Raw genomic sequence first — 24,227 nt, 5'->3', positions numbered from 1 at the left:
ATTTTAGGGCAAAGGTGTTCAGTTTCATCAGCTATTCTGTAGGAACTGCAGACTCCTTGTGCATGCCCCCTGCTAGATTCCAGTTTGTTAAGAGGACTCCTTCCTTCTCATCATAAAGAGGTGTTGAATTTTATCAAATGCTTTATCTGCATCTACTGAGTGACTATGAGGCTCTTTTACTTTTATTCTGGGGTTAATTACAATAACTTATTTTTCAAATGAAATCGACCTGGCACTCCTTGGATAAACCACAATTGGTCATCATGTTTTTCCTCATATGTACTGCTGTATTCAATCTGCTAATGTGCTGTTAGATTCTGTGTCTACGTTTAAAGGCTTCAGATTGTAGCTTCCTTTTCTCGCATTGTCCATCAGGTTTTAGTATCAGTTATGTTGGCATCAAAAAATGAGTGACAAGTGTCCTTCCTCCTTCATTTTCAGGAAGAGTTTATGAAAGACAGGTTTATTTATTCACTAAATGTTCGACAGTATTCATAAGGAAGCCTAGCCTGAAGATTCCTGTGGAAGGCTGAACAAATATAAATTCAATTTTTTATAAAGATACAGAGCTCTTTAGATTTTTCTATTTCATCCTGTGTCACGTCTTTTTAAAAAATTCCATTTCATTTACTTTGCCAAAAGTATTGGGCATGGAGTTGTTTCTAATATCCTTACTATATCCTTTCTGTCTGTGGGATGTATAGTGATTATCTTCTCTTTCACTCCTGATATTAGTTATTTCTATTTTCTTTTCTTTGGTTCACTAGTTCTGCTAAGAGTTTCATCTCAGTTGAAAAACCTCAACTTGGCTTTGCTATTTTCCTCTTACCTGTTTTCTATTTCATTGATTTTTGCTTTTTACTATTTCATTCCTTCTACTCAAGGTGGAGTTTTAAGATCATTGCTTTTAACTATTCTAGTAGAAGCAGTCAAAGAAAATATTTTCTTTATGCCTTATATTCAGTTCAAAATACTTTAAAATTTTCACTGGTTTTTTCAAACCACAGATTACTCAGAAGTGAGTTAATTTCCAAATATTTTTAGATTTTCAAAAACATGTAGCACAACAATCTTTTTAGGATGATGGAAAAGCTCTTTTCTGTGCTAATATCCAGTAAAAGCATATGACACTTCTGAGGGACAGAAATGTGCCTAGTATGGCTGAGAAAAGGACTTTAAATTTTATTTAATAAAAATTAAAGTAGCCACCTGTGTTTAGTAGCTACTGTATCAGGCAGTGCAGAGAAGTGTGTGAAGTGTGAAATGCTGTACAAGATTTCAGTTTTCAGCTGAAAATTGTTTTCTGGCCCAGAATGTGGTCTATCTTGATGAACATGGTATATTCTTATAAAGAATATACTGGGTGTTGAATCCTACAAATGTACATTAGGTCAAGATCTAGTTGCTCAATCACTTACTAAAAAGGGGGTACTAAAATCTGTAGTTTTGGTTGTGCATTTGTTCATTTCTGTCAGTACCATCAGGTTTTGCAGCTGTTATTACGTGAACACACATTTAAGTATTATTATGTCTTCTTGATAATTGATCTATGATTATTAAATGGCTATGTGTGACAATATTTCATCTTTAAACATACCTCTGTCAAATATTAACAGAGATGTCATCTTTCTATGCATAGTTTCCATTATATATGTTTTTAAAAAGATTTATTTATTTATCCCCGTTGTCTGCTCTCTGTGTCCATTTGCTGTGTGTTCTTCTGTGTCTGCTTGTTTTCTCACTGGACAGCTCCGAGAATTGATCCTGGGACCTTCCAGAGTGGGAGAGAGGCGATCATTCTCTTATGCCACACATCAACTCCCTGATCTGCCATGTTTCTTATTGTCTCTCCTCTGTGTCTCTTTGTTGTGTCATCTTGCTGCACCAGCTCTCCACGTGGGCCAGCACTCCTGCACAGGGAAGTACTGCACACAGGCCAGCACTCCGCACGGGCCAGCTCACTACACGGCCCAGCTGCCTTCACCAGGAGGCTCTGGGCTTCGAACCCTGGACCTCCTATATGGTAGACAGGAGCCCAGCTGCTTGAGCCACATCTTCTTCCCTATATGCTTTTCCATTCTTTTATTTTCAACCCAACTCTTTCTTGGTACTAAAGTATCTTTCTTGTAGAAGCATATAATTGAGTTTTGCTTTTATCTTTCAAAGTAATCTCATACCTGCTTCTCAGCTGGAGTGTTCAGTCTATTTGTATTTGATGTAGCCATTACTATGGCTGGGTTTAAGTATACTTTTGTCTTTCCTTTCAGTTGTCCCATCTTTTTTCCCACTCATTTTGTTCCTTCTTTCCTTCTGTCTTTAAATTAACTGAAACAAGTTTAGAATTCCATTTTAATTCCTCATTGGCTCTTTGGCTATGGCCTCTTTGTGACTTTTGGTAGTCAACAGGAACTGCAATATGCATCTTCAAATTAGCACAGGCTATGTATAAGGAACAGTCTACCTAGTCATACAAAATGTGAAAACCTTACAACAATAAAATTCCCTTAACTTCCCCTCCTTTGATTCTGTTTTTGTACATTTTACACTTACTTATTTCCCTACCCTCATATACAATGTGGTTTTGGTTTTCAGGGGTGAAATGGTTTTTAAAGAATTAAGACAAGTCTTTTGTTTGCTCACACTTTTACCATTTCCAGGCTCTTCACCCTTCACCAACCAGCATCCCCAGTCCTATCAATCTCCCTTTGGCTTTACTGTCTGTTGGTGACAAGCAGTCTTCAGCTCCAAAATGTCTTCATTTCATTCTAACTTTTAAGCACATTCTGGCTGGCACCTTATATTCTCTGCACATATGTTGGGGCAGTTTATCCGCCACACTGTCCTGCCCCCTGCCTCTGTGTCCCTGTGTGTCCTGGATCTTTGGTCCTCTCTGGCTGTCATCAGCAGCTTGACTGCGGCCTGGGTGCTGCTGGCGTGGCACCTTCCTGACTGGGTTCAGTGGGATCTTAAGTTGATGTTTCCACTTGTTTAGGAAGATTTTGATCATTATTTCTTCAAATACTTTCTCTGCCTGATTTTTTTTTTTTTTTAATTTTCTGGACCTCCAATGAAACCACGACACATTCCACGTTACTGAAATTGTTCCATTTTCTCCCCCTTCTTTACTTTGTTCTCCGGGCTATATAATTTCTCTTTACCTGTCTCCAGGCTCACCAACTCTTCTGCAACCTCCATTTGGAGATACTAAACCCATCCAGTAAGTTCTGGTTCCAGATAACGAACTTTTCAGCTCTAAAGCTTCCAGCTTGCTCAGCTCTCAGGCTGTAGCAAGCGCTGGCCACTAGGCCTTGTGGAACGGCGTGGGCCTGCGAGACCACTGGGGCAGAATCTCTGCTTTCTCAGCTTAGTGGGACCCACAGCGAGCCCGGGCTTGACCGACCCTGGGCTGCGAAAGCCCATGGGAATGTGCTCTTCACAGCGAGGCCCGCGGGAGCGCGCCCTTCACAGCGAGGCCCGCGGGAGCGCGCCCTTCACAGCGAGGTCCGTGGGAGCCTCTGCTTCTCTTCTTCAACTACCTTTTGTCCCAAGCATCTTCCTTGCTCCAACATGCTCTGTCACAGAAGAGTCAACAGCAGGGAGCCTGAGATGCATCGGGAGCCTCTTCAAGCTGAGGAACCTGGTCCGGACGTGCTCGGCAGGCTGCTTCTGGGTCAGCGCCCCTCCTCCCAGTGAGCCTTTCGAGTTGCGTGGCTGAGTGACCTCCACGCAAGGGCTGTTTGGACTGCTAGTAATTCTCTGCAACTGGTGAAGCCCCTGTATGGCTTCTGAGTTACAGAGATTCTCATTGCTCCTTTGTAATTCAAGATGTGGTTTGTACTTTTCCTTTAGTTCTTCTACCCAGTGTGTTCCGCACCTTAGTTTCCTAAATACAGTTTCTTAAAAGAAATACATATGGAACTAAAACTCCTGACTTCAGAATGTTACATTTCTGGCAAAAGCACAGCTTACCAGAGATGAAAGGTCAAAGCACTTATTAACACAGTATAAAGAGGCAGCCAAAAAGCCAATCCATCTTTGTTTATGCTGAAAGAGTCAATAAAGTAACTATCAAATTTCTCTCCTCAAACAGAAGGGCAATGCCTAGACAAATGTATGTTTGTTCAGTAAAACCACCAGGATGGTAAAGGGACCAAACATCAGGTTGCAAGCAATGACAACAGAGAAGAAACAAGATTCATGTTAAAATATGACAGCAGCTGTCAAGATTAGATTTATTCTTATACTTTAAGAAATCCAAGGTGAAAATGGAGACTAAGGAAGCTCTCTGAGCACGTATCACATATTATTTTAACAGCCACTGAAACCAAGAAGGCAGTGTCATAAGTGCCATGTTGAAATGCAGATGCCAGGAGTATGGGAACAGAATCAACCTATCCTGCAAAAACACCATCTCTCTGCATGCACTTAGCGTCTGGCGTGGACGCAACTAGCCTTGCATGTGCACATGTGTAGACAAAGGAAAAATCGCTGCCGCTGAACCTTGCCACAGTACAAAGAAGAAGTGAAACAAAGAAAGAGAACAAATCAAATACAAGCTTATTTATCCAAAAGATGATTTTCAGAACTATGCTCGAGCACATATCCACTACCTAAAATGGATGGAGAACTTTTAAGTGACACTAGCACCTGCCAGGGAAACGTGGCTATAACAGTTCCTTCTCATTCTTGAACTAGAACTTTGGTCTTCCACATTTTTTCCTGCCTCTATTTTTTAAAGTAAAAACTCATAAAAATTAATGTCAACTATGACTTGTATATCACATATTACATAAAACTCTTTGTACCATCTCAAAGAGCATTTTCTATAGGAAAGGTATTATATAAATCTAGCAAAATAATAAAGACAGAACACAAATTCCCACATTTACAGCTCTGCTTAAACACAGTGGACACAGGAATTATCTCAATAACGCAACTTTAATTAGGACTAGATTTATTTCACTATGCTAGGAAGCAAACAGCAAGTTATTTCTAGAAAGATCATTGTACCTCTTGAACAGTATACTTAGTTAAGTTTCTAAAAAACACTGTATATTCCTCTAAAGAAAGAAAGAAATGATTTTATAGAGATAAATGCACTCAGAGTAAGTGCTGGAATATAAAGCACAGCCAGACTTTGCTGAGCATATTTTATTATGAAACTTGACATAAAATACAGTTGTAAATAATAAAATTAAGATTTGAATATTCAATATGCCAATAATCTTCAGTTTTTAGTTATCCTGAAAAAGAAAGAGAATTCATTAGAAGAATTCAGACTTGAATAAATGTTTTAAAATACATGCCTGTGAAATTTAGGTCTTGGCCAGATAAGGTAAGTGACAACCTTCCTATACAATCGCCCACTAGTAGGCTGCACTGCAGCCTTGTCCCATCTTCTCCTTGACCAGCCAGACTGGGAATTGACTACAAATATGAACTTCCACACAGGCAACTAGTCACATTTGGGGTTGAATATTGAGAAACATAAAGTAAAAATATCAGCACTATTTTATTCAAGCTTTATAATGAACTAAAATAATTTCATAAATTAAAACTCTGCTTTATTAATTTGATACATACCTTTTCATCCATATGGCTGTGAACTCCAAAGGGACCTCTGTGAATTTATTTTTCAACTTGTGAATGTGAAAGAAGTGGGAAGACAGCAAAAGGAAAAGAGACCACGTAAGAGAAAAAGTGGGTGCCTGAGAGCCCAGCATGGGGCCTGGGGACAAGCCTGGAGGCCGGCTGGCAAGGCTGCCCCACGGGCGACCACTCTGCAAGGTCAAAGGCTCTGAGACTCCACCGCAGATCTTAAAAAATAAAGGGGTTGGAACAACTTTAAAATGGTGAGCTAATGTGTTAAGTGATTCAGAATGAAATGACAAAGAAATAGATTTAAGTTGTGTTAGAACACTTTAAAAGGAACTATTGGGACTCTCGTATAAGAGAACTAATGAAAACAGCACTTGGATTAATGAGTATTATCTTCATATAAACGGACTTTGAACATGACAATAGTAAAGAAAATCAAGCATTACTCATGTAACTAACTCAGAACTGGAGAGACAAAGGGCTCTGGACAGTAGCAAGCACATGGACACTGTCTGGGGCGTGCCTAACCCTTGAGTGCCATTAAATGGATGGTGTTTGGTTTGGGCAACCCTGTTAGGTCCCTATAAGGAATAATCTTTATTCTTTAATCACTAGAATTATTTTCTCCTTGTAGCTCCAAGTAATCAGCAAACTTAGCAATAATACCTTTTAAATATGAAAATCAGCAATGAAATGGGACTCTGGCTGGGTCACACATCATAGAAAGAGAATCGTAACAAAACAGAAGTAGAATTAGTAGTCTTTAGAAACAATCACGTAGTTTTAAATCTACGAAACAATGCCAGCATGTGGTCCATATTTTATTATTTTATTCGTAAGGATGTCATGCCAAATTTTATATAAATACTTTGATAAAGAGATACACTTTAGTACTATTTTTATACAAACTTAAAATGACAGTCTTACAGAACTGTGTATTTCTAGAGTGTTGTAAAATATAAATGAAGAAATAAAGAATTGATAACCAACCTTAGTGAGTTATGGAAACTGCTAACACTACAGGAAGAGTCCACGACTTTGGAAATGTTAGTTATAAAGATTTTACTAAGGTCTGAATAAGCACAATAACTCGCTCCCTGCCTGGGGAAGCTGAGGTGGTAGATGCCCCACGGTGCATAGCGGGGAAACTCACCCGGAGCCAGGCCCTGCACCTGAGACTGCAAATCTGTGGCCTCCCAGGAAGTTAGGTCTGGGGGGACACGAGGCCCAGGGCACCGCACCTACTCCCTCAGAATCTCCTCCAGGTTCTCAGCGTTCAGTCCCAATGCCAGAGGGGAACTTGACAGGTAACCACATCGGCAGGACAGGGCCACCGCCATCCTGTGGACGGCTGGTGCTTGGACCCTAGAGCCTTCCAAGCCTCGTCCAGGAGGCACACACATGACAGGGGGGGCACGAGGCTGTGTACCCAACAGACACCTCGCCCGGGAGAGAGGACACAGGAGTCAGCTTGGAGGGCATGGAGCAGACCGGCAGAGAAAAATTATCCATGGAGTACACTGATAACCTGTTTTTCATGCTGGGTCAGACTGCCCCCACACTGATACCGTCCTGCGCCCAAGCAGCAGAGTCCAGTGTGACAACAGGGGGTGCTTTATGACCAGCTGGCCCGGAGGCTCAGGAAGCCTGAGCACCGTGCCTGCAGATGAGGCTGGGGACCTTGGAAGCAGGGCAGCTCGGTGCAGGGGCCTGGCGAGGCCCCTCCAGGCCTTGGGAGGATTCTGATTTTCTTCTAGTTGTTCCACTGACCATTTATGTGTTTTTCAACAGAGTATTTTATGCTAAGTCTTACTACAAAACTAGATACTAATGTAAGGAGATAAACTAATGCATCATTCTTTTTTTAAACTGCAAAACCCTGACAGCTTAAGTCTTCCTTGAATGAAGAAAAACATGAGAAGTTGGCTTTCCAGTTGTATATGCTTAAATCTTGGGATTAATAAACACAGAGAAAGAATGAATACAAACACTGGATATCAAGTAGGGGCTATATTAATGGTTCCTAACATGAAAAATAATCATGGATTATTGTGGACTAACGTAATTTTGAAGAGTTGAATAAAGATACATGTTTTTCAAAATTTTAACTATGAAAACTGGCATGACTGAAAGGAAAACAATTGGTCAATACTTTAGAAAGCAAGGAAGTTATCAAAAACTACCCTATTAACACTGATCTCAGCCCTAATAACTTTGTTAGTAAAATCTTTCAAATATTTAAGAGCTCAAATATGCCATACTCCATCCAAAACAAAGAAAAAGGGAAGCTACTCAATACATTTAACAAGTCAATGTAACCCCACTACCAGAAGTCGGTTAAATTATTCAAAAGTACAACTATGTACAAATTCCCTTTCACAAAAGTTGTAATTTCTACATAATTAAATTCTAAAAGCTGGTTGGTAAACTGTACGTAGGAAAGTCTCTTCTAACTTTTCACATTATGTAACAATAAAAGAAGTACAAAAGTACAATTTAAGTAAGAGTATCAGGAAATTGGCTGAAAAAGTATTTTGCTGTGGTGCCATCGCATAATTAGAGTGATCTTAACTTTCACCAATGATTCACCAAAAACCCACAAATACAAAGAGGTAAATGATCAATTCTCCATATTCACAAAGAGCCCTCTGCCCAAAATAAACGATCTTATTTTCAGCAGGGCTGGCAGTCAGCTGCAACCTACCACCAAACAGGGCTCAACTTACAACATGGTGCTCCGTGGTGCTACTTCTCATCTAACTATATACACATCACACATTACCAGTTGGGGAAAACTGAAGCTATTCCAGCTGCCTAGAATTCATCTAGTTTAGTGCAATTCAAGGAATATGTGGTAGGAATTTTGGGGGGAAATAGGCAATATAACCCTGTATAAGAAGTTTGGATTTAACTCAAACATTAAATTCTTTTTTCTAAAACAGTATTTTTCAAACCTTTTAAAAACTTTGGAGAACATCCATTTTTTGTGTGTGACTGACCCCACTCCAACTAGTCTGATTATGTATCATGTACCCACATTTTGATTATATATTGGTTCCCCAATTTTAAACTTCTGAGTAATTTACTTCAAAGTATAGTCACAAAAATAATCTGAGGAAATAGTATAATATACTATCCATCATTCATAGTTATTCAAGGAAGGGGGAGTGCAGAGGGAGGGGCCTAGAAAATTCCCATTTAACCCAATGGTAATTCAGACTATAGACTAGAAAGCCAGACCATTTCTTTGAAATGTGGGGAAGATGGAATAAAGGGAGGGGAAAAAAATAAAAAGGGATAAATTCCTTTAAACCTTATCCTGAGAATTAAAAAATTGTGCTCTTCATGGCATAAATTGAACCCTGCTTTATTTTAAATAAAGCAAAAATAAAAATAGAATAATTCGCACTGTAAATCAGAGAAAGAACTGCAACTGATTTTTATTAACCATTTTTCTGAAGAGTTTAGAAGAGACACAGCCCAAGAGATTACTGCTTAGCAAAGGAATAACAAATTAATATACACAAGACAATGCACTGGATAATTTTCTGCTATTGTTAGCATTGCACAGAGTAAGACATTCGATTAGAAACAAAAGAGAAATTTCTATTTCCTACCTAGATCACTGGCTACCATCTTGGAAAACTTTCTGCTTTGGGTCTTCACTGAAAACAACATTTTGATATAAAATGTCAAAATGTATTCAAAAGTAAATTAAATGAATTAAACACAAAAGAAATACTTTAAAAGAAAGATACTCTACCCTTTTCTATAAAATTGTTCACTTTTTGCTCATCATCTGAATTGTGGGTTGATGAAGAACCTACATGGATAAAGACACAGGTCAGTCACAGGCAGTGTGGGTGAAGGAAAAAGTATCAAGAGGAGGTCTGGCAGCAGCTCAATGAGCCCTGTCATGCCCACAGCTCACAGCACTTAAACGTTACAGTAGAACAGCAACCTGCAGGGCAGTGTCTTTCCATGGGAGACTAGCCCCTTATAGAAGTAAATGTTAAATGTAACCTATGGTCATTTTTCCTTAATCATTTGGCAAGATGAAGAGATAAATACCTAATATTTCAATCCACGTAATCATTTGATTAGCATTCTATCAGTGTGAAGTTACTATGGGTAGGTCTGTTGTTAAATATCAAAGACAGAACTACTGCCTTTAACCCTGTCACCTTAAAGGTATTTATGATTTTACAATCTTTAATATTAGGGATCACTTTAATGCTGCTTTTTTCCTACCAAAAATGTCTTATTCCCTCATTTCTTGTGCATAAGAACAGGTAGCTGGAATTCCTGTCCTGGAATTTTTGGTTGCGCTTAAAGAAACAAACAAAAGCTCTTTAAACAGGAGTTAGTTTGCCTTAATGAAAACATAAATACACTTGTTCACTAGAAACTACAGTTTTCTACAGCATATGAAGTTTATGATTCCTAAATGATGAAACCTTGGTGTAGTGGTCTCAAGTTGCATGCACCCCAGAAAAACAGGTTCTTTAACTTAACCCACAGCTTGGGTGTGGGCCCACGGTAAGCAGGACCTTCCGATGTGGTGCCTTCAGCTAAGGTGTGGCCCAGTCCAGTCAGGACTGGCAGAATGAAGCCCAGCTACAAAGAGGAAAAGGCAGGGGCAGCGAGAACTTGAAGGCCAACGAAACAAAGCAGAGATGGGAGAGGGCACCAGGAGCTGCTGCCACATCTTGCCACTGGCAGAAAGTAAAGAGCAAGGCTCCACGGCAGCCAGCCCCAGAGTGCCAGTCTCCAGGAAGAAAACATCGCCCGACAACGCCTCAAGTTGGACTTTCCTTTAGCCTCAAAACTGTATGCTAATAAATAACCATTGTTTAAACCAAGCGTGATATTTGCTTGAACAGTCAGGGAACTAAAAGGGATGGTAAGAGTACATATAAAGAACAAGAGCAATTGATTAACTTTTTTTTTAAAGAATATTTAGAGGTTCTTGAGAGTAGTTGAGTAAGATTCATCTGGCAGAGCTAAAATTCTGTACTAGTACCACAACAGCAAAACTTATACAATCTTGTAGCAAATGAGCTAGATAGGAAGTTCAAACTATATACCCCACTCTGAGATAAGAATCTTTAAAATAGTGAGTGTAATAGTTTTTGTGGCAGTTTGAATTGACGAGTCCCATAAAAGATAATGTTTTTAAACTGACCTATTTCTATAGGTGTGATGCTCCTTGCACTAAGTTCCTTGGAGTGCCCTTTGATTAGATTACTTGATAAGATAGTTCTGGGGCTTTTGACTGGACTGTTAGTGAGGTATGGCTCAGGTTGACCCCCACCCTCTTGCTGGGTCTGATAAAAAGGGAGACACAGAGACTCAGGTGCAGGAGAAGGAAGCCTCCATGCTCGATCCTGCCACGTGAGAGAGAGCTGGAGGGCTGCTGAAGCAGGAAGCCCCAAGAGGCCCGGCCCATATAGCAGCTCAAGAGCAGAGAAGCCGCTGATCGGCTCAAGGAGCTGAGGCCCAGGGAGGAACAAGCCATGTGCCCAATAGCGTACAGCAGCACCCAGGAACAATGCGGAGCAGCCAGGACTGAGAGAGACAAGCCTTGGGCGTGGCTGCCTCAGCTGAGCGCAAACCTGGGCAGAGATGCTGCCATCTTGCTTCAACGTGCTGCAGCTGCCTTTGTTGAGAAAGCACCTCTCATGGGCCTCAGCTGGACTTTTTACAACCTTGGTACTGTAAGCTTTTACCCAAATAAATCCCCTTTATAAAAGCCAGCTCATTTCTGGTACTTTGCATCAGCAACCCTTTAGCAAACTAAAACATTTATATCTTTAGTTATATTCACATTTTGACTTAAATTTACTATGGATAGAAAATATCTAATTTATTTTGGCCATGACATCCAATTTAGTCATATTAGTTTATCCGATTTTATGACTAAAATTATTTCTCATTTTTCCTTAAAAAAAAAAAAGTGTTTCTAATTTTTCATCATATTTAATTTCTCCCATGAATCTTTTATCATAAACATAAACACAATCCTCAAGTATTTCTGGATTGGTATTTTAAGAGTCAAACTCCCTAATCTTTATAGATACACCTCAAATGATGTTCCCCTCACCCCAACATTTTTACACCGCTCCACTTGTAAACACTTTCCCTCCCTTGATTTTCTTTATCGCTTCCTTACAACACTGCTCACTTTGCATTAATACCTTACACTATGAATTTGCACACATGAGCTGTCTCACTGGACATCTTAAGGCACGACCATGACTCATTTGTGGGTCCTCTCTGCATTGACTAGAGTACCTGACAATCAGGAATCTCTAAACTAGTATCTGCCGAACAAATGAAGCTTATCCACTATGGGCAAATATCTAGAACATAACTGTAAAGAAATGCAAAGCATTCCTTTTTGTTCTTTTTTTATCACAATAAAAACAATACTGAATCTTAAAGAATAAGGTCAAGAACTAATGCTCCACCAAAAACTGCACTTCCTTTCTGTGTCCAGGTGGCAGACATTCTTGACATCTTTTCTCTGACCAAGAAGAACATGGAAACACTGCAGGATCCAATTACTCCTACAGTGTCCTCAGAAACTACTCTTTAAAATTCATGCCATTCTCATTAAACCCTTCTATATCTACTGGAAATATCACATAGATAACAGTGAACTCAGTAATGTGTGAGAGAAACAAAAAATAGTCTAGTTGTTTTTCATATAAATATAATTAATGTTTAGAGGAAATAATGGTTATATGATACTAAACAGTCACATGAATATAAAAAATTAGTATTAGTTTTACCTGATACATTTCATTTTAGAATGATGGCATGGTAGCATATCTACACAAATTCAAAATACTGAAAATGTTTGATATTTTTAACAGAAAAACAGAAAAAAATACGCCATAAACTTAAATAAAACAAACATTAATTTTTTGCCTGTCACCTATTCCTGGCCAGCATAATTTCTCTGCTATCTCATGAAAAAGTTCCAAAGTTGTTTTCGACATATCCTATCCGAACCTGTGTCCCAAATTACTGAGGTCAGACAAACACAGGCAGTCCCACAGCCTGCAGGCGCCGAGGGCCACTGGCATCAGTGTGGAATGACCTAACAGGTATGCTCCTGACTTTAACAAGTCATGTATATTTTGATGCAGCACTGAAAAAAAATCCCCAGCATTACTAAATAGCTCAGTTAGGCAATATGAGCTCTGAAATAAAAGTAAGGTGTTGGCTCCCCCATCTGTCTGTCCAGTGTCATACACCCAGGAAAGCAGAATCAACTTTACTTCAAAGAGCACATCATTTACCTAAAAATAAAAGGAAAAGACAACCTGTACCTATTGCTTACCTTTTTTCAGAAAGACTATTGAATAGAGGGCTCTGAGACCAAAAATCTGATTATGGGATTTAAAAAAGAGTTTCTCTTCATTTAACTGAATTATTTGGGAACTTGGAAACTGTCGTTCTGGCCCTCACACCAAAAAAAGCTGAATGAATCAAAAATCCACAACTCTTCTTAGATCCACCAGAGAACTGGGGTCTCAGGGCAGCCCCTGACCCCAAACTGGAGACAAAGGGAGAGACAGAAGCACAGCCAAGGGGGAGTAGGGCCTGGGAACCAGCTTCGGGGGGACAGCCACCAAGCACCAGCTAGCTCAGGAGTCAGAAACTCCGGAGGCCCGGCCTTGGGGAGACCCGGGACCTGAGTGAGTTTTACCTCCAGGAGCCCCACCCTGTTCTGAGGGTGAAGATGGGAGAAAAGCCCCTTGTGCTCCAGCGGGGGGAAAGGAAGCAACCATTTCATTGCTTTTATCTGATGCACCATGTCCAGCATTCAAAAGAAAACTCTTAGGTACAACTAAAAGGCAAGACAAAACACAGTCTGAAGGGAAAGCCCAAGCGTCAGAAGCAGACCCGAATACGGCAGAGACCTTGGAATTACCAGATGTGGATCTTAAAGTAACTCCAATGGAAACTCTAAGGATCAAAAGGAAACGCTAGAAACCCAGAACGCTGGAACAGAAGTGGAAGAGGCCTCTGATGGCATCAGGAGCCTGGGCAAGGCTGAGGGGAGAATCAACGCGCTTGAAGATACGGCAACAGACACGTTACCAACTGAAGCCCAAATAAAGTATCTTAAGACACTTTTGACAGTCAAGTAACATATTAAGATGTAAGTTACTGAATTAAACATATAATGTTCTATTTGGCTCATGTCCTTTCCATGCTGACAGCTGTGATCATGTAGTCTTCAGGGAAGCTGAGAAAGTCTAAATTGTATGTATTTGGGGATATTCGGTGGATGAAAAAAAATAATTCAAAGATAACACAACTCTACACTCCAAATTCAGAAATAACTCTAGTCTGATGAAATGGGGATGCAGGCATTCACTACAGACGACTGATCTGAAGTTTACGCCACCAGTGGCCAGATGCAGCCTCTGATTCCATGAGAGATCCCTACGGCTCTATTTAATGGGTGGATCTAGATATGAATTAAAAGTAAGAAAGCCAGACGTTGGACACACTTTGATTTAAAAACAAGAAAGTGTACAACCATCAGAAAAATAATGAACTTGTAAAAAGAAAACATCGCAAGAGCTTTCAAAGGCTAAGATGTGCTAAACTGAAATATGAGTGAATAAAGTAACAAGCACTTCTCAATGTTTTCCATTTTTAAAACTGTTTCTGATGTGAGAGCACCAGCTATGGAGGAGTCTAAGAACATGGTTACTAATTCTAAGAGCAATCTTCCCAGCAGAAAGGTGATGAAAATTTCCAGATAGGTTGATTTAACAAATACAGTAGTCAGAGTTAGGGAGGCACGTTATGGAAGTTTAGCAAAGTCTCCATCCCCTAAAATAAAATAATAAACTAGGGTACACTTAATCCTAAGGTGCTTCAAAAGATACTAGAAACAATGTTCCTGTAAAACACGCCACAGAGGTCCCACGCACCTATTTTTGGATACAAAAAGGCAGCTATTAAATGGTATCAGAGGTTACTTTCATCAAAAACACACAAACTTAGTGAATCAGAACCATTGTCTTGAGTTACTGCTGGACAAGGTTGCATGTTTTCTGCAGCATTAAAGCCAGAGCGCAGCGGCTCTCACAGCCACTGGTCTCTGATCCTGCTCTACCTACTAGAGGAAGCCCGGTGGCCCAGAGCCAAGACTAGCCTGTGGATGCTAAAACATTTGATCCAATGGCCAGAGCAAAGCACGCTTTCCTAAGATGCATAAACACTAAAAGTTAAGGAACACGTCATTTTTATGCAGGTACTGGGGTGGATGCTTACCTAGTGCAAACTGCGTTCCTTTTCATTTAACACGAAGAGTACAGTTAAAGTTTTAAGTATAAATATGCGATGCGAATGATGTATTTTAAATTTTATGTGTGAAAAGGAACATTGATAGGCTATATTGAGCTCTGCCATACATGCTGAATTATAATCATTCATTACATTAAAAAAACAAATTACCAGAAGTTGGAGACTTGCAGCGATCCTCTGGGGTCACAGTCCCTTCACTGATGTCACAGAGGCCCGCTAGAGAAACCAAAACACAAAGAACAAGTGAGCCACACGCGAAGGCACGTGCACACCCCTCCCCTGTCCACAGCACACGGAGACTTCCTGGGCCTGAGAGGAGCCAGTAGAGGATGGCTCTGCATTGGCGTCCGCCCCATGCCATGTGGACAGGTGCTCTCCTGTCTGCACAATCACTGTGAGCTGGCACCCGCCCCACACTGTGTAGACAGGTGCTCTCCTAACTGCACAGAGGATCTCTGTGAGCTCGTGTCCACCCATGCTGTGTAGACAGGTGCTCTCTTGTCTGCACAGAGGACTGCTCTGTGCTGGTGCAAACACCTGCCCCTAGGTCTGAGGGGCGGGGACACAGGGACATCTACATTAAAACCCTTCCAACTAATAGAGCAGTTTCCAATTAAACAAATGAGAATGTAGGTTTAACACAGGATTTCCAAAAGAGATAATCTGCTTTCTTTAAGAAAACCAGACCTAACACAAGATTTTGTTTATAATCAGAAGTTTAGGGGTATATGATTTACTTCTTATTGGATTTCCCTTGGAGGAGAATAAATATCTGGCAATAAGTGTGGTTATTTTGGCATCATAGGGACCCCAAACTCAAACTTCGAAATGGTTTCACCTAAGTGCCTAAAACACCTTCCTTACATCTTTTTGAATAATAATTGCAGAAATATTCTGTCCCTCAAAATTTGGAGTTTTAAAAACACTGCACATTATTTATCTAATGGGGTTGTAACTTCTGAAAACCAAACCATCATGTTTTTCAAAAGTTCTAAACAAAGTTTCTTTTCACACACTATGAAGTACAGAACCAGTCTAAATTCTTAGCAGAGACCCATGCCGTACGCCACCGGCAAGACCATGGCGACGATGCAAGTGACAAGCACCCGGGGGGCCAAGAGCCTGGAATGAAAGGTGATAAGCCGACACGTGCGGCGGCTGGAAGCTGGGGAAGCGTGCGGTCGCATGTCCACCTGCTTACAAGACAAGGTGTCCCAGTCCTGTGCCCTCCGAGGCAGCTTTTGCAGTAACAGTTTCAGAGAATGCTAGGTACTAAAATCAGCTTTTTTTAAACAAGCGTTTTTTTCATTTGAATGTATATTATTTGTCTTCATGGAGTAGGACATTTTTGAATGACAATGAGCACGGTTTTTTCTTTTTAAGCCTTTGGCATTTTTGTCAACTATCAAGTACGTATGTGATATAATTCCTGTTCTTGAAATAGCCTAGAAGTAAACATTTGTAGGAAGCTGACTTAACGGAGGAGGATAGAAGTTTAGTTAAATTAGGGAAGGAGCCGATGACCAAGAGGGCTGAGGCGCCTCAGCGCAGCCGGTTCCGCCTTCCTCGCCACCCCGCGGCCCTCCGCCAATCCCCCGCCCTCCACACCGCTCCAGCTGGTCAGGCACCAGGGCTGCCACTGGGACCATGACACTACCTTCTGTTTTACTTGAAATATAAACAACTAAGTTTTGGAATCAGAAACCCAGACATGCTTAAGATGTTATGTTGAGGCAAATTTTGATACCGTTGCCTTTTAGTTTTTTAAAACAATCTTCCGTTACAGAATAAAATAGGATACAGTGAAATCTTAGAAAAACTTATTAAAATTTCAGGGCAAAAACTGGCCTCTATCCTGGGATAAATCTAGATATGTAACTTCTAGCAGTTTTATGTAAACTAGTATGAGGTACAAAGGAGAGCAGTATTAGGACTAGTAAAATTATCACTGGTTTCTAAAAATTGTTAACAAATTTTTAAATATTAAAACTGTAAAATTCTCTATTACAATGTTCTAATTTCCCAACAATAAATAGTTTCTTCGCTTTATGAGGCACAAGCAGTTCCACTACTGTTTTCATAAACTTATGAGATCAATCTAAATCATGGATTTTTAATTGTAAATCAAGTTTTAAGAAAGCTCTTGTAAAAATGAGAAAAACCAATGATTTTAAAAAGAAAAAAATATGACAATATTTCAGTGTCATGAAAAATGACTCAGCTAAGAAAGAGTGGAGTGTTCCCCCTGCTCAGAGTAGAGCTAGAAAGGCTGCATGTAGCAGTTTGATATGATTATGAATTCCAAAAATAGATACTGGATTATGTTTGTAATCTGGTTTGTACCTGGGCGTGATTAAGTTATGATTAGGGCTTTGATTGGGCCACGTCATTAGGGCGTGGGGTGGGGACTCATAGATAAAAGGTATGGCAAAGGATAGAGTTGGAGGGTTTTTGATGTTGGAGTTTGATGCTGAAGCCTTAAGCTGGAGCCCTGGGAAGTAAGCTCACAGAGGAAAGAGAAGCAAGCTCCAGGAAGAGAGGAACCCTGAGTCCAGGAAGCAGCAAGACAGTGGAAGGGAGGAACCCAGGAAGCCTGAACTTTCACAGACATCAGCAGCCACCTTGCTCCAAATAGACTTTGGTGAGGGAAGTAAATTATGCTTTATGGCCTGCTATCTGTGAGCTCCTACTCCAAATATATATCCTTTATAAAAACCAGCCAGTTTCTGGTATTTTGCATCAGTACTTCTTTGGCTAAGACAGTACATGTGCGCTTGGCTGTGATCAGCACAGCTTAGAGACACAGTCAAGAGGGCAATGGTGGCACAGAAGCCAAATGGTCCCTGACAAAATGATCCCATAAACAAAAGGAAACTCAACCATCAAGTCAAAGGGATGGTGAGGGCGACATCCCCTACCTTGTCTTTTTCTCTCATAAACCGCAATACTGTTCATTTCTGAGCAAAAGTAAAAGTGAATTACAGAAGGATGCTAATTTGGAGGGAGAGAAGTGGCCACTGCACCCTGGATTCTGCAAACTCTAAGAACACCCAAGGCAGGTTCCCTCATCCCTGGGGCTCCATCAGTCAACCCCACGTGTGCGCCACGAGACAGGAGAAAGGCTGGGAATAGGGGCAGATGGCTCACCGTGCAGCGGCCAGAGCTGTGCACCCCAGAAAATGCTTTCTTCTGGTGCGCGCTGCGGGCATGCCCTAGTGAGCAGACCTCTGGTCAAGGCCACCTGGCTGAGGGGTCCTCAGCCCCCTCCTAGAGGCCACAGAGAGAAGCCACGGGAGCGACCAGAAGCCAGAGTCAAGAACCCAGAGAGAAAGGAGGAGACGCCGCCATGTGCTTCGCCACATGTGGGAAAAGCCAGGGGCCCCGAGGCCGGTGGGCCAGCGGAAGACACCAATGCTGGAAGAAGCCGCCTTCCAGCTTCAGAGGCCCTGCGTGGCACACCCTGTCATGCACCGACCCACGGCAGGGAGCTTGTTTAGCACTTAATCAAGACTACCCAGGCAACTCAGATGCTTGGAGCAAAGCTTCCACAAACCTGGGCTTGCACTGAATCAAGGCTAGCCAAGAAATCAGGATTTTTGCAGATTTAAATCCACTTCTGCATCTGTGTGTTTTTCACACGGTAATGATGCTCTTGAAATAAATGGCTGAAACAATGAATCACTCTGGTCTCATAGAGACCAAACTAAAAAGGGGCAAAGAATTTGAAAGTAACTTTGTTCTGTAATAGAGACAAATTTCCCTGTCACAATGCAGACCAACAAGTTTGCCACTGTGGTGGTTCCTTCCCACCATTAAATCCTAGACTGATATTAAAAACAAAGCAAAAAATAACAGCAGAAAACCAAAAATAAGACTCATGCCTTTCACTAGTAGACTAACTTAGACCAGTTATTTGCCTAACGGAAGAACTTACACCCACAGAAAAAGCTCTGTCCTCTTTACCTGCTGAAGGCTGCCGGGACTTGCGCGGGGAACGGGGCTCTCTCCGATGTGGGTCGCTGGAGCCGTAGAGGTCAGCGGTGCCCAGGCTGAGCAGCACCGCCTTCTGCAGGTAGTCGACCACTGCAATGCCATCGCAGTTGCCAAAAACCACCCTGGACAGAAGAGATGAGCAGACATTTAAGGAAAACAGAACAGCTAACATACCAATGCAGTGTGCTGAGACTGAAGCATGATGGATCTTTCAGGAACATCTCTGAAACAAAAGACAATGCAGGGCATGGCACTGCTGGCACACTGCCTTCTCGTGGAACTGTCTCTATCTTCTCCAAACAAACTTCTTCCAAGTCAGGGTCACATGTCCTCCCATGGCCCACTGGGTGGACTGCGGAAGAGTGTGGGCTATGATGTGGGCCATTGACCATGAGGTGCAGTGGTGCTCGGAGATGTATTCACCAAATGCAATGAATGTCTCACGATGATGGAGGAGGTGGTTGTTATGGGGAGAGGAGTGGGGTGAGGGGGTGGGGAGTATATGGGGACCTCATATTTTTTGACTATAACATTAAAAAAAGAAAAGAAAAAAAAAGAAACAAGCAAAGTACCAGAACTCTGCTGGCTTTTATAAAGGGTATTTATTTGGGGTAGACACAGTTACCAGGCCACAAAGCGTACGTTACTTCCCTCACCAAACTCTGCTGTAGTGTGTTGGAGCAAGGTGGCTGCCAATGTCTGCAGGGTCCAGCTTCCCATTCCTCCAAAGGCTCATGGGCCCGGCTCCTTCCAGTATCAGCTGGAAGCCATTAGGCTTTCTAGGCTTTGTCTCTCCCCCCAGGGCTCAATTCTCTCTGGGCTCAGGCTTACTTCTCAGGCGATGTAAGCTATAGGTCAGCAGCAAACTATCAGGTGAATGGCTCGTCTCTCTTCCCGGAACCTCTGCTAAGGAGCTGTCTCTATTCCTCTGTGTTCTTCTCCTGTGTGTTGACTTCCCAGGCTCCAACTCAAGACTCAAACTCCCTTCTCTGCCTGTGGTTTCTCTGTGAGTCCCACCCACTAACGGGGTGGGGAACCAACCTCCTACTGACACGACCCAATCAAAGCCCTAATTGTTATTTAATCAAGTAAAAGTGAAACTTCTGAATCCAGTATAATCTAATATGCCCAGAGGAATAGACCAGTTTACAAACCTAATCCAATATCTATTTTTGGAATTCAAAAACAATATCCAACTGTTACAAGCTGTGGGCCTGGACTAGACTGCAGAAGGGGCACGTGACGGTGAAGGTCACAGTACCTGGCCGCCTGGTTAAGCAGGTGCTGGCCTGTAATATGTGGGGCCATTCATGGACTTAAGTCATCAGCCTAGTGACTGCACAGACGGCTGGGGCATGAAGGTTTTCTTTTTTGCAAGAAAAACACTTTGTAAGTCTGCATATTATAATACGTACTACAGTTAACATGACACACTTGAAGGCATGAATTGATAAATAAAGTGGATACTCTTGTAGCATGGATGAGCAGACTCTTACTTAACATCACAATGCATACTGGTTAACTCAGGCAGGTAGAAGTATGAATGGGATAGCCACTGTTACGCTTATAAGTCTGCTTGGGTCTGCTGTTAAAACCTCCACTGTACCAAGTTGTAATCGAAATACATTTCGGGAGAGAAGATAATAACTTTACAACTTTATTTCAAATACTCCACTGGTCCATGAGTTTTTTTAAGTTTGTATCAGGAAGCAGCATTTGCTACCCGGGAAAAATCATTCACAACAGGACTGTGTTCAAATAAACACTGAATGTGGTCTGAAAGTGATGACATGCTTTTTAGGGGAGACCATCACTCCGTCTCGAAAAGCCGATCTGATAGCAGAGACCGTCATTTCATCTCTAAAAGGGAGGTGGCACGAGGACTGCTCAAAGGAGACAGAGACGCAAAGCCTGTACTCACAGCCCGTAGGAAGAGTTGACAGCCAGGCTGGTGATCTGCTGCGGCGGCTCTCCACCGACCCACACCAGTTGCACGACCAGCTCGGTCTGAAAGCCCGGAGGCTGTTTAAGTGGCGACGTCTTGACTCTGCAATAAAGGAAAACATGATGCTACCTTTTAACCCGTTTTCAGGTATCTAATCAGCCTGTGGAATTGGAAGTCACATAAAGCTACACAACAACTTTATCCATGAAACCGTGCTAGATATAAAAACTTACTAAAACAGAACCCTGCAATCCAGACTATTTGTGCTATTCACTCTAGTTGGAAAGACTGAACGTCTGCATGGATAAAAATAAGAAACACCATTTGCAGTACACATAGGGGGACAGAGGGAGGGGGAGCGGGGAGAGGGAAGAGGGGCAAGGAGAAGAGGAGGGTGAGAATGAGGAGGGGAGGGGCAAGAACAAGGAGAAGCAGTCACCTGGGAACTTAGGAAAAAAGTCAAGACAGAAAGTATGGCATGCTGGAAAATCTCCATTAAGAGAGCAGACCTAAATTTAAAATATGGGTAAACTAAATGAAAGCTGGCCCAACAGAGGAGTCGGAGGCGGGAGGAGGGGGCTCGGGGCACCATGGGCTGCCGTGGCTCCTGCTCTGAGGAAGCCCAAGCCAAGCGGGGCCGCTGTGGCCTGCAGATGCGCCCGACGCCATCCTGCGCCGCCCCTCACGTGAGCAGGGCCAGGGAGCCCTGGCACCACCAAGCAGGTCAGAGCCAGCCGCCGTTCACCTCTACCAATAGCTGAGCAGACATGCTGGGCCGCCCGCGGTGAGTCCAGGAGCCCAGGAAGCAACGCTGCCACCCGCAGGCCCCATGGACAGCACGGGGGCCTGGGCGCGGGCCAGGCCTTGCAAGCTGGTCTTTCAAGTGCAAGTGGCCTGCACTCCCCTCACTCAGCACTGAAGGGCATGCTACCCAAATCCCACACCACGTGCTGCTGCCAGGAGGGAGCTGCCGGTCAGGACACTGTCTGCCTACAGTGAGACCAATTCCTACAACCAAGCTGGCTGCACACCAGGCTAGTGTTTACGGAGCCACAGTAGAAGAAAAACTATGACAAGCAACGTAAGACCAAGTAGCCTGGCGACTCATCACTCAGGATGTGCTCAGAGGCCATCTGAAGGGCAACTGTGGTGTTAAGTTTTATCATCTAGCCAGTACTTTAATGGTCAGTGACATTTTATTACTGTAAATTTGGAATTGTTTTTTTACTAGAGAAGACGAATAGTTACTGGAATAATTCCAGGAAACATATGATAGAAAAGAGGCACAACTTTAATTTAGGGAAAGAAGTCTTAAAAAAATTAACTTGTCACCTTATAGAGAAATGTGAAAATTCAATGAAAAGTTCTACTTACTGATCAAAACAAACAATGGTACTATTTTCCCACTGTTGTCGTGGGGTGGTGCCCATCGAGAGCAACGCTCTCCTAGGTTCTGGAGAGCACATTCTCATGGGACACCTCTTCCCCACCAGCAGAAACCAGCTAGTTAGTCATGGACACACACTACGCTAGGAAGCATCGGGGCTGGCCTGGGGAGTCTCAATGACAGAGACCAAAGTCGGTCACAGGAGCTGTGGGTGGGCCGGAGGATGGTGACAAGTTATATTCACCCAGACTAAGTTCAAGCAGGTAAAAACCAGGATGGCACAGTGGCAGCCAAGAGCCATCAAAAGAACCTATCATCCAATCAAACTCAGTGAAGAAACATGTGTCCCATGGACTTGCCCTCTGTGCCCAGGAGAGGTCAAGTCTATCCACGGGAAGCAACACAAAAAAGGACCCTCCCCCATAGACCATGCAGGAAAGCATAGCTCAAGGACCCTGCAGTCAGTGGCGGCTAGTAAAGAGCGAGAGGGAAGCAGTGTGCACCAGGCACCTTGCAGGAGGCTCAGCCTGCTGGGGGGCTGGAATTCACCGCCTGGAGGCATCCACTGCTGCTCCTGGACCATGAGTGTCTCCAGACTTAGCCAACATGCCCTGGGGGCAGAGGCGACCTGGCTGGGAGCCACTGGCTTAGAACACTCGCTCTCAAGCTGAAGGGGGCACAGAAGGAACATGCAACTAACCCTGCACTTCTACCCTGGCCAAGATGTAAACCACACCCCGCCTCTCTCCGCAGCGAATGCATGTCGGACAGCACGCAATCTGTGAGCCACTGCTGGACGTCTGCCCATAGCAGTCTGCAGTAGGTCTGGAGCAGAACGGTGCAGGCCTGCTTCCTTTACCAATGCAGGCGCTCTCTCTTCCTCAAAGGCCTCCGGCCTCTGGCCTCGGCCCACGCCAGCCGGCCCACGCTGCACACGCTGCTGCTCTCTCCTCTTGACCTGTCACGGAAAACTCCAGCCTCCTTCCAGTCACCCTCCACACGGGCCCCTCTGTCAGTGCAGTTCTGTCAACAGTCTTCACAGAATTCTTCACTCCTTGTACTGCTATTTCTCTGCCCAATAAGGTGCATCATCTCTAAAAACACCTGAACACTCAATAATATAAATCAAACAGAAAAAAAGAAAACTTATCCAACGTATCCCTGTATACAAGCAAAATGTGCCCAAATCTGGAATGCTACAATAAAGCCATCTGAAGAAGAATACTGTGGTGCTAGAGAAAATTTAGAAAAAGACCGGGAAATTATTATAAAATGACTGGATGTCTCAATTTCAGAGATGTGTCTGAGCACAAACCTAACATCCACATAAACCGAGACTACCAGTCATCACTGGTTTTAGAAGACCAGGCCCTACATTCAGGGCAGCCCTGTTCATCCAGTGACGCTGAACAGCCAACCCCGGCCTCTGCCTGTGAGGCTGGAGAGCCAACCTCGGCCTCTACAGTGAGGACAGAGAGCCAACCTCGGCCTCGACGGTGACGTTAGAGTCAGAACCTCGCCATCTACGGTGAGGATGGAAAGCCAGCCTTAGCATATTAAGAATAAATTCCTGGAACACAGTCTTATCCTTTGTGATGACACTGTCACACAAAGACAAATGAGTTGGATTAACCATTGCCAAAACATGAAGATATGTTCTTCTGCCCCCCAACTTCATCTCAAGAAAATATTTCAGCAATTGTACTGAGACTCAGAATTTATATAAATTGTAAGATGTCTAAAACATCTCTAATCTTTCATCACTTACTTTAAACAAGGGGCGTTGTCGCGAAGCCCACCTGAGGAGCTGCTGCTGGTGGATGGGTGGGACTGCAGGGGGAAGGGCTGAGGGCTGGAGCTCCCCCCTGGCGTGGGCAGAGGTGGAGCCTGCTCTCCTTCTGGGGATCCCTCATCGTTCATCTCACAGTACAATCGAACTTCCAGCATCTGGAGTAAGAGCACAACAGTTTA

The 24,227-nt window shown here is 42.8% G+C and overlaps 1 protein-coding gene across 10 annotated transcripts in view; it reads right to left on the bottom strand.

Annotated features, from left to right (window-relative positions):
- The window catches only part of STXBP5 (syntaxin binding protein 5), a 146,831-nt gene that overhangs the window by 34,609 nt on the left and 87,995 nt on the right, over positions 1-24,227 (bottom strand). For 4 of the 10 annotated variants that reach the window (XM_058307622.2, XM_004467633.5, XM_004467634.5 and 1 more), the window contains exons 16-21: positions 24,025-24,203; positions 20,846-20,971; positions 18,895-19,046; positions 15,082-15,147; positions 9,362-9,421; positions 9,216-9,263 (exon numbers count right to left, since the gene is read on the bottom strand). In XM_058307622.2, coding sequence (XP_058163605.1) covers positions 9,216-9,263; positions 9,362-9,421; positions 15,082-15,147; positions 18,895-19,046; positions 20,846-20,971; positions 24,025-24,203 — 631 coding nt within the window. The remainder of the gene's footprint in view (positions 1-9,215; positions 9,264-9,361; positions 9,422-15,081; positions 15,148-18,894; positions 19,047-20,845; positions 20,972-24,024; positions 24,204-24,227) is intronic. The other 6 variants (XM_058307623.2, XM_058307624.2, XM_004467635.5 and 3 more) reach the window with 2 other exon arrangements.

This window comes from Dasypus novemcinctus, chromosome 11 (genome assembly GCF_030445035.2).
Source record: "Dasypus novemcinctus isolate mDasNov1 chromosome 11, mDasNov1.1.hap2, whole genome shotgun sequence".
Lineage (NCBI taxonomy): Eukaryota > Metazoa > Chordata > Mammalia > Cingulata > Dasypodidae > Dasypus > Dasypus novemcinctus.
This window is presented reverse-complemented; position numbering and strand designations above follow the sequence as displayed.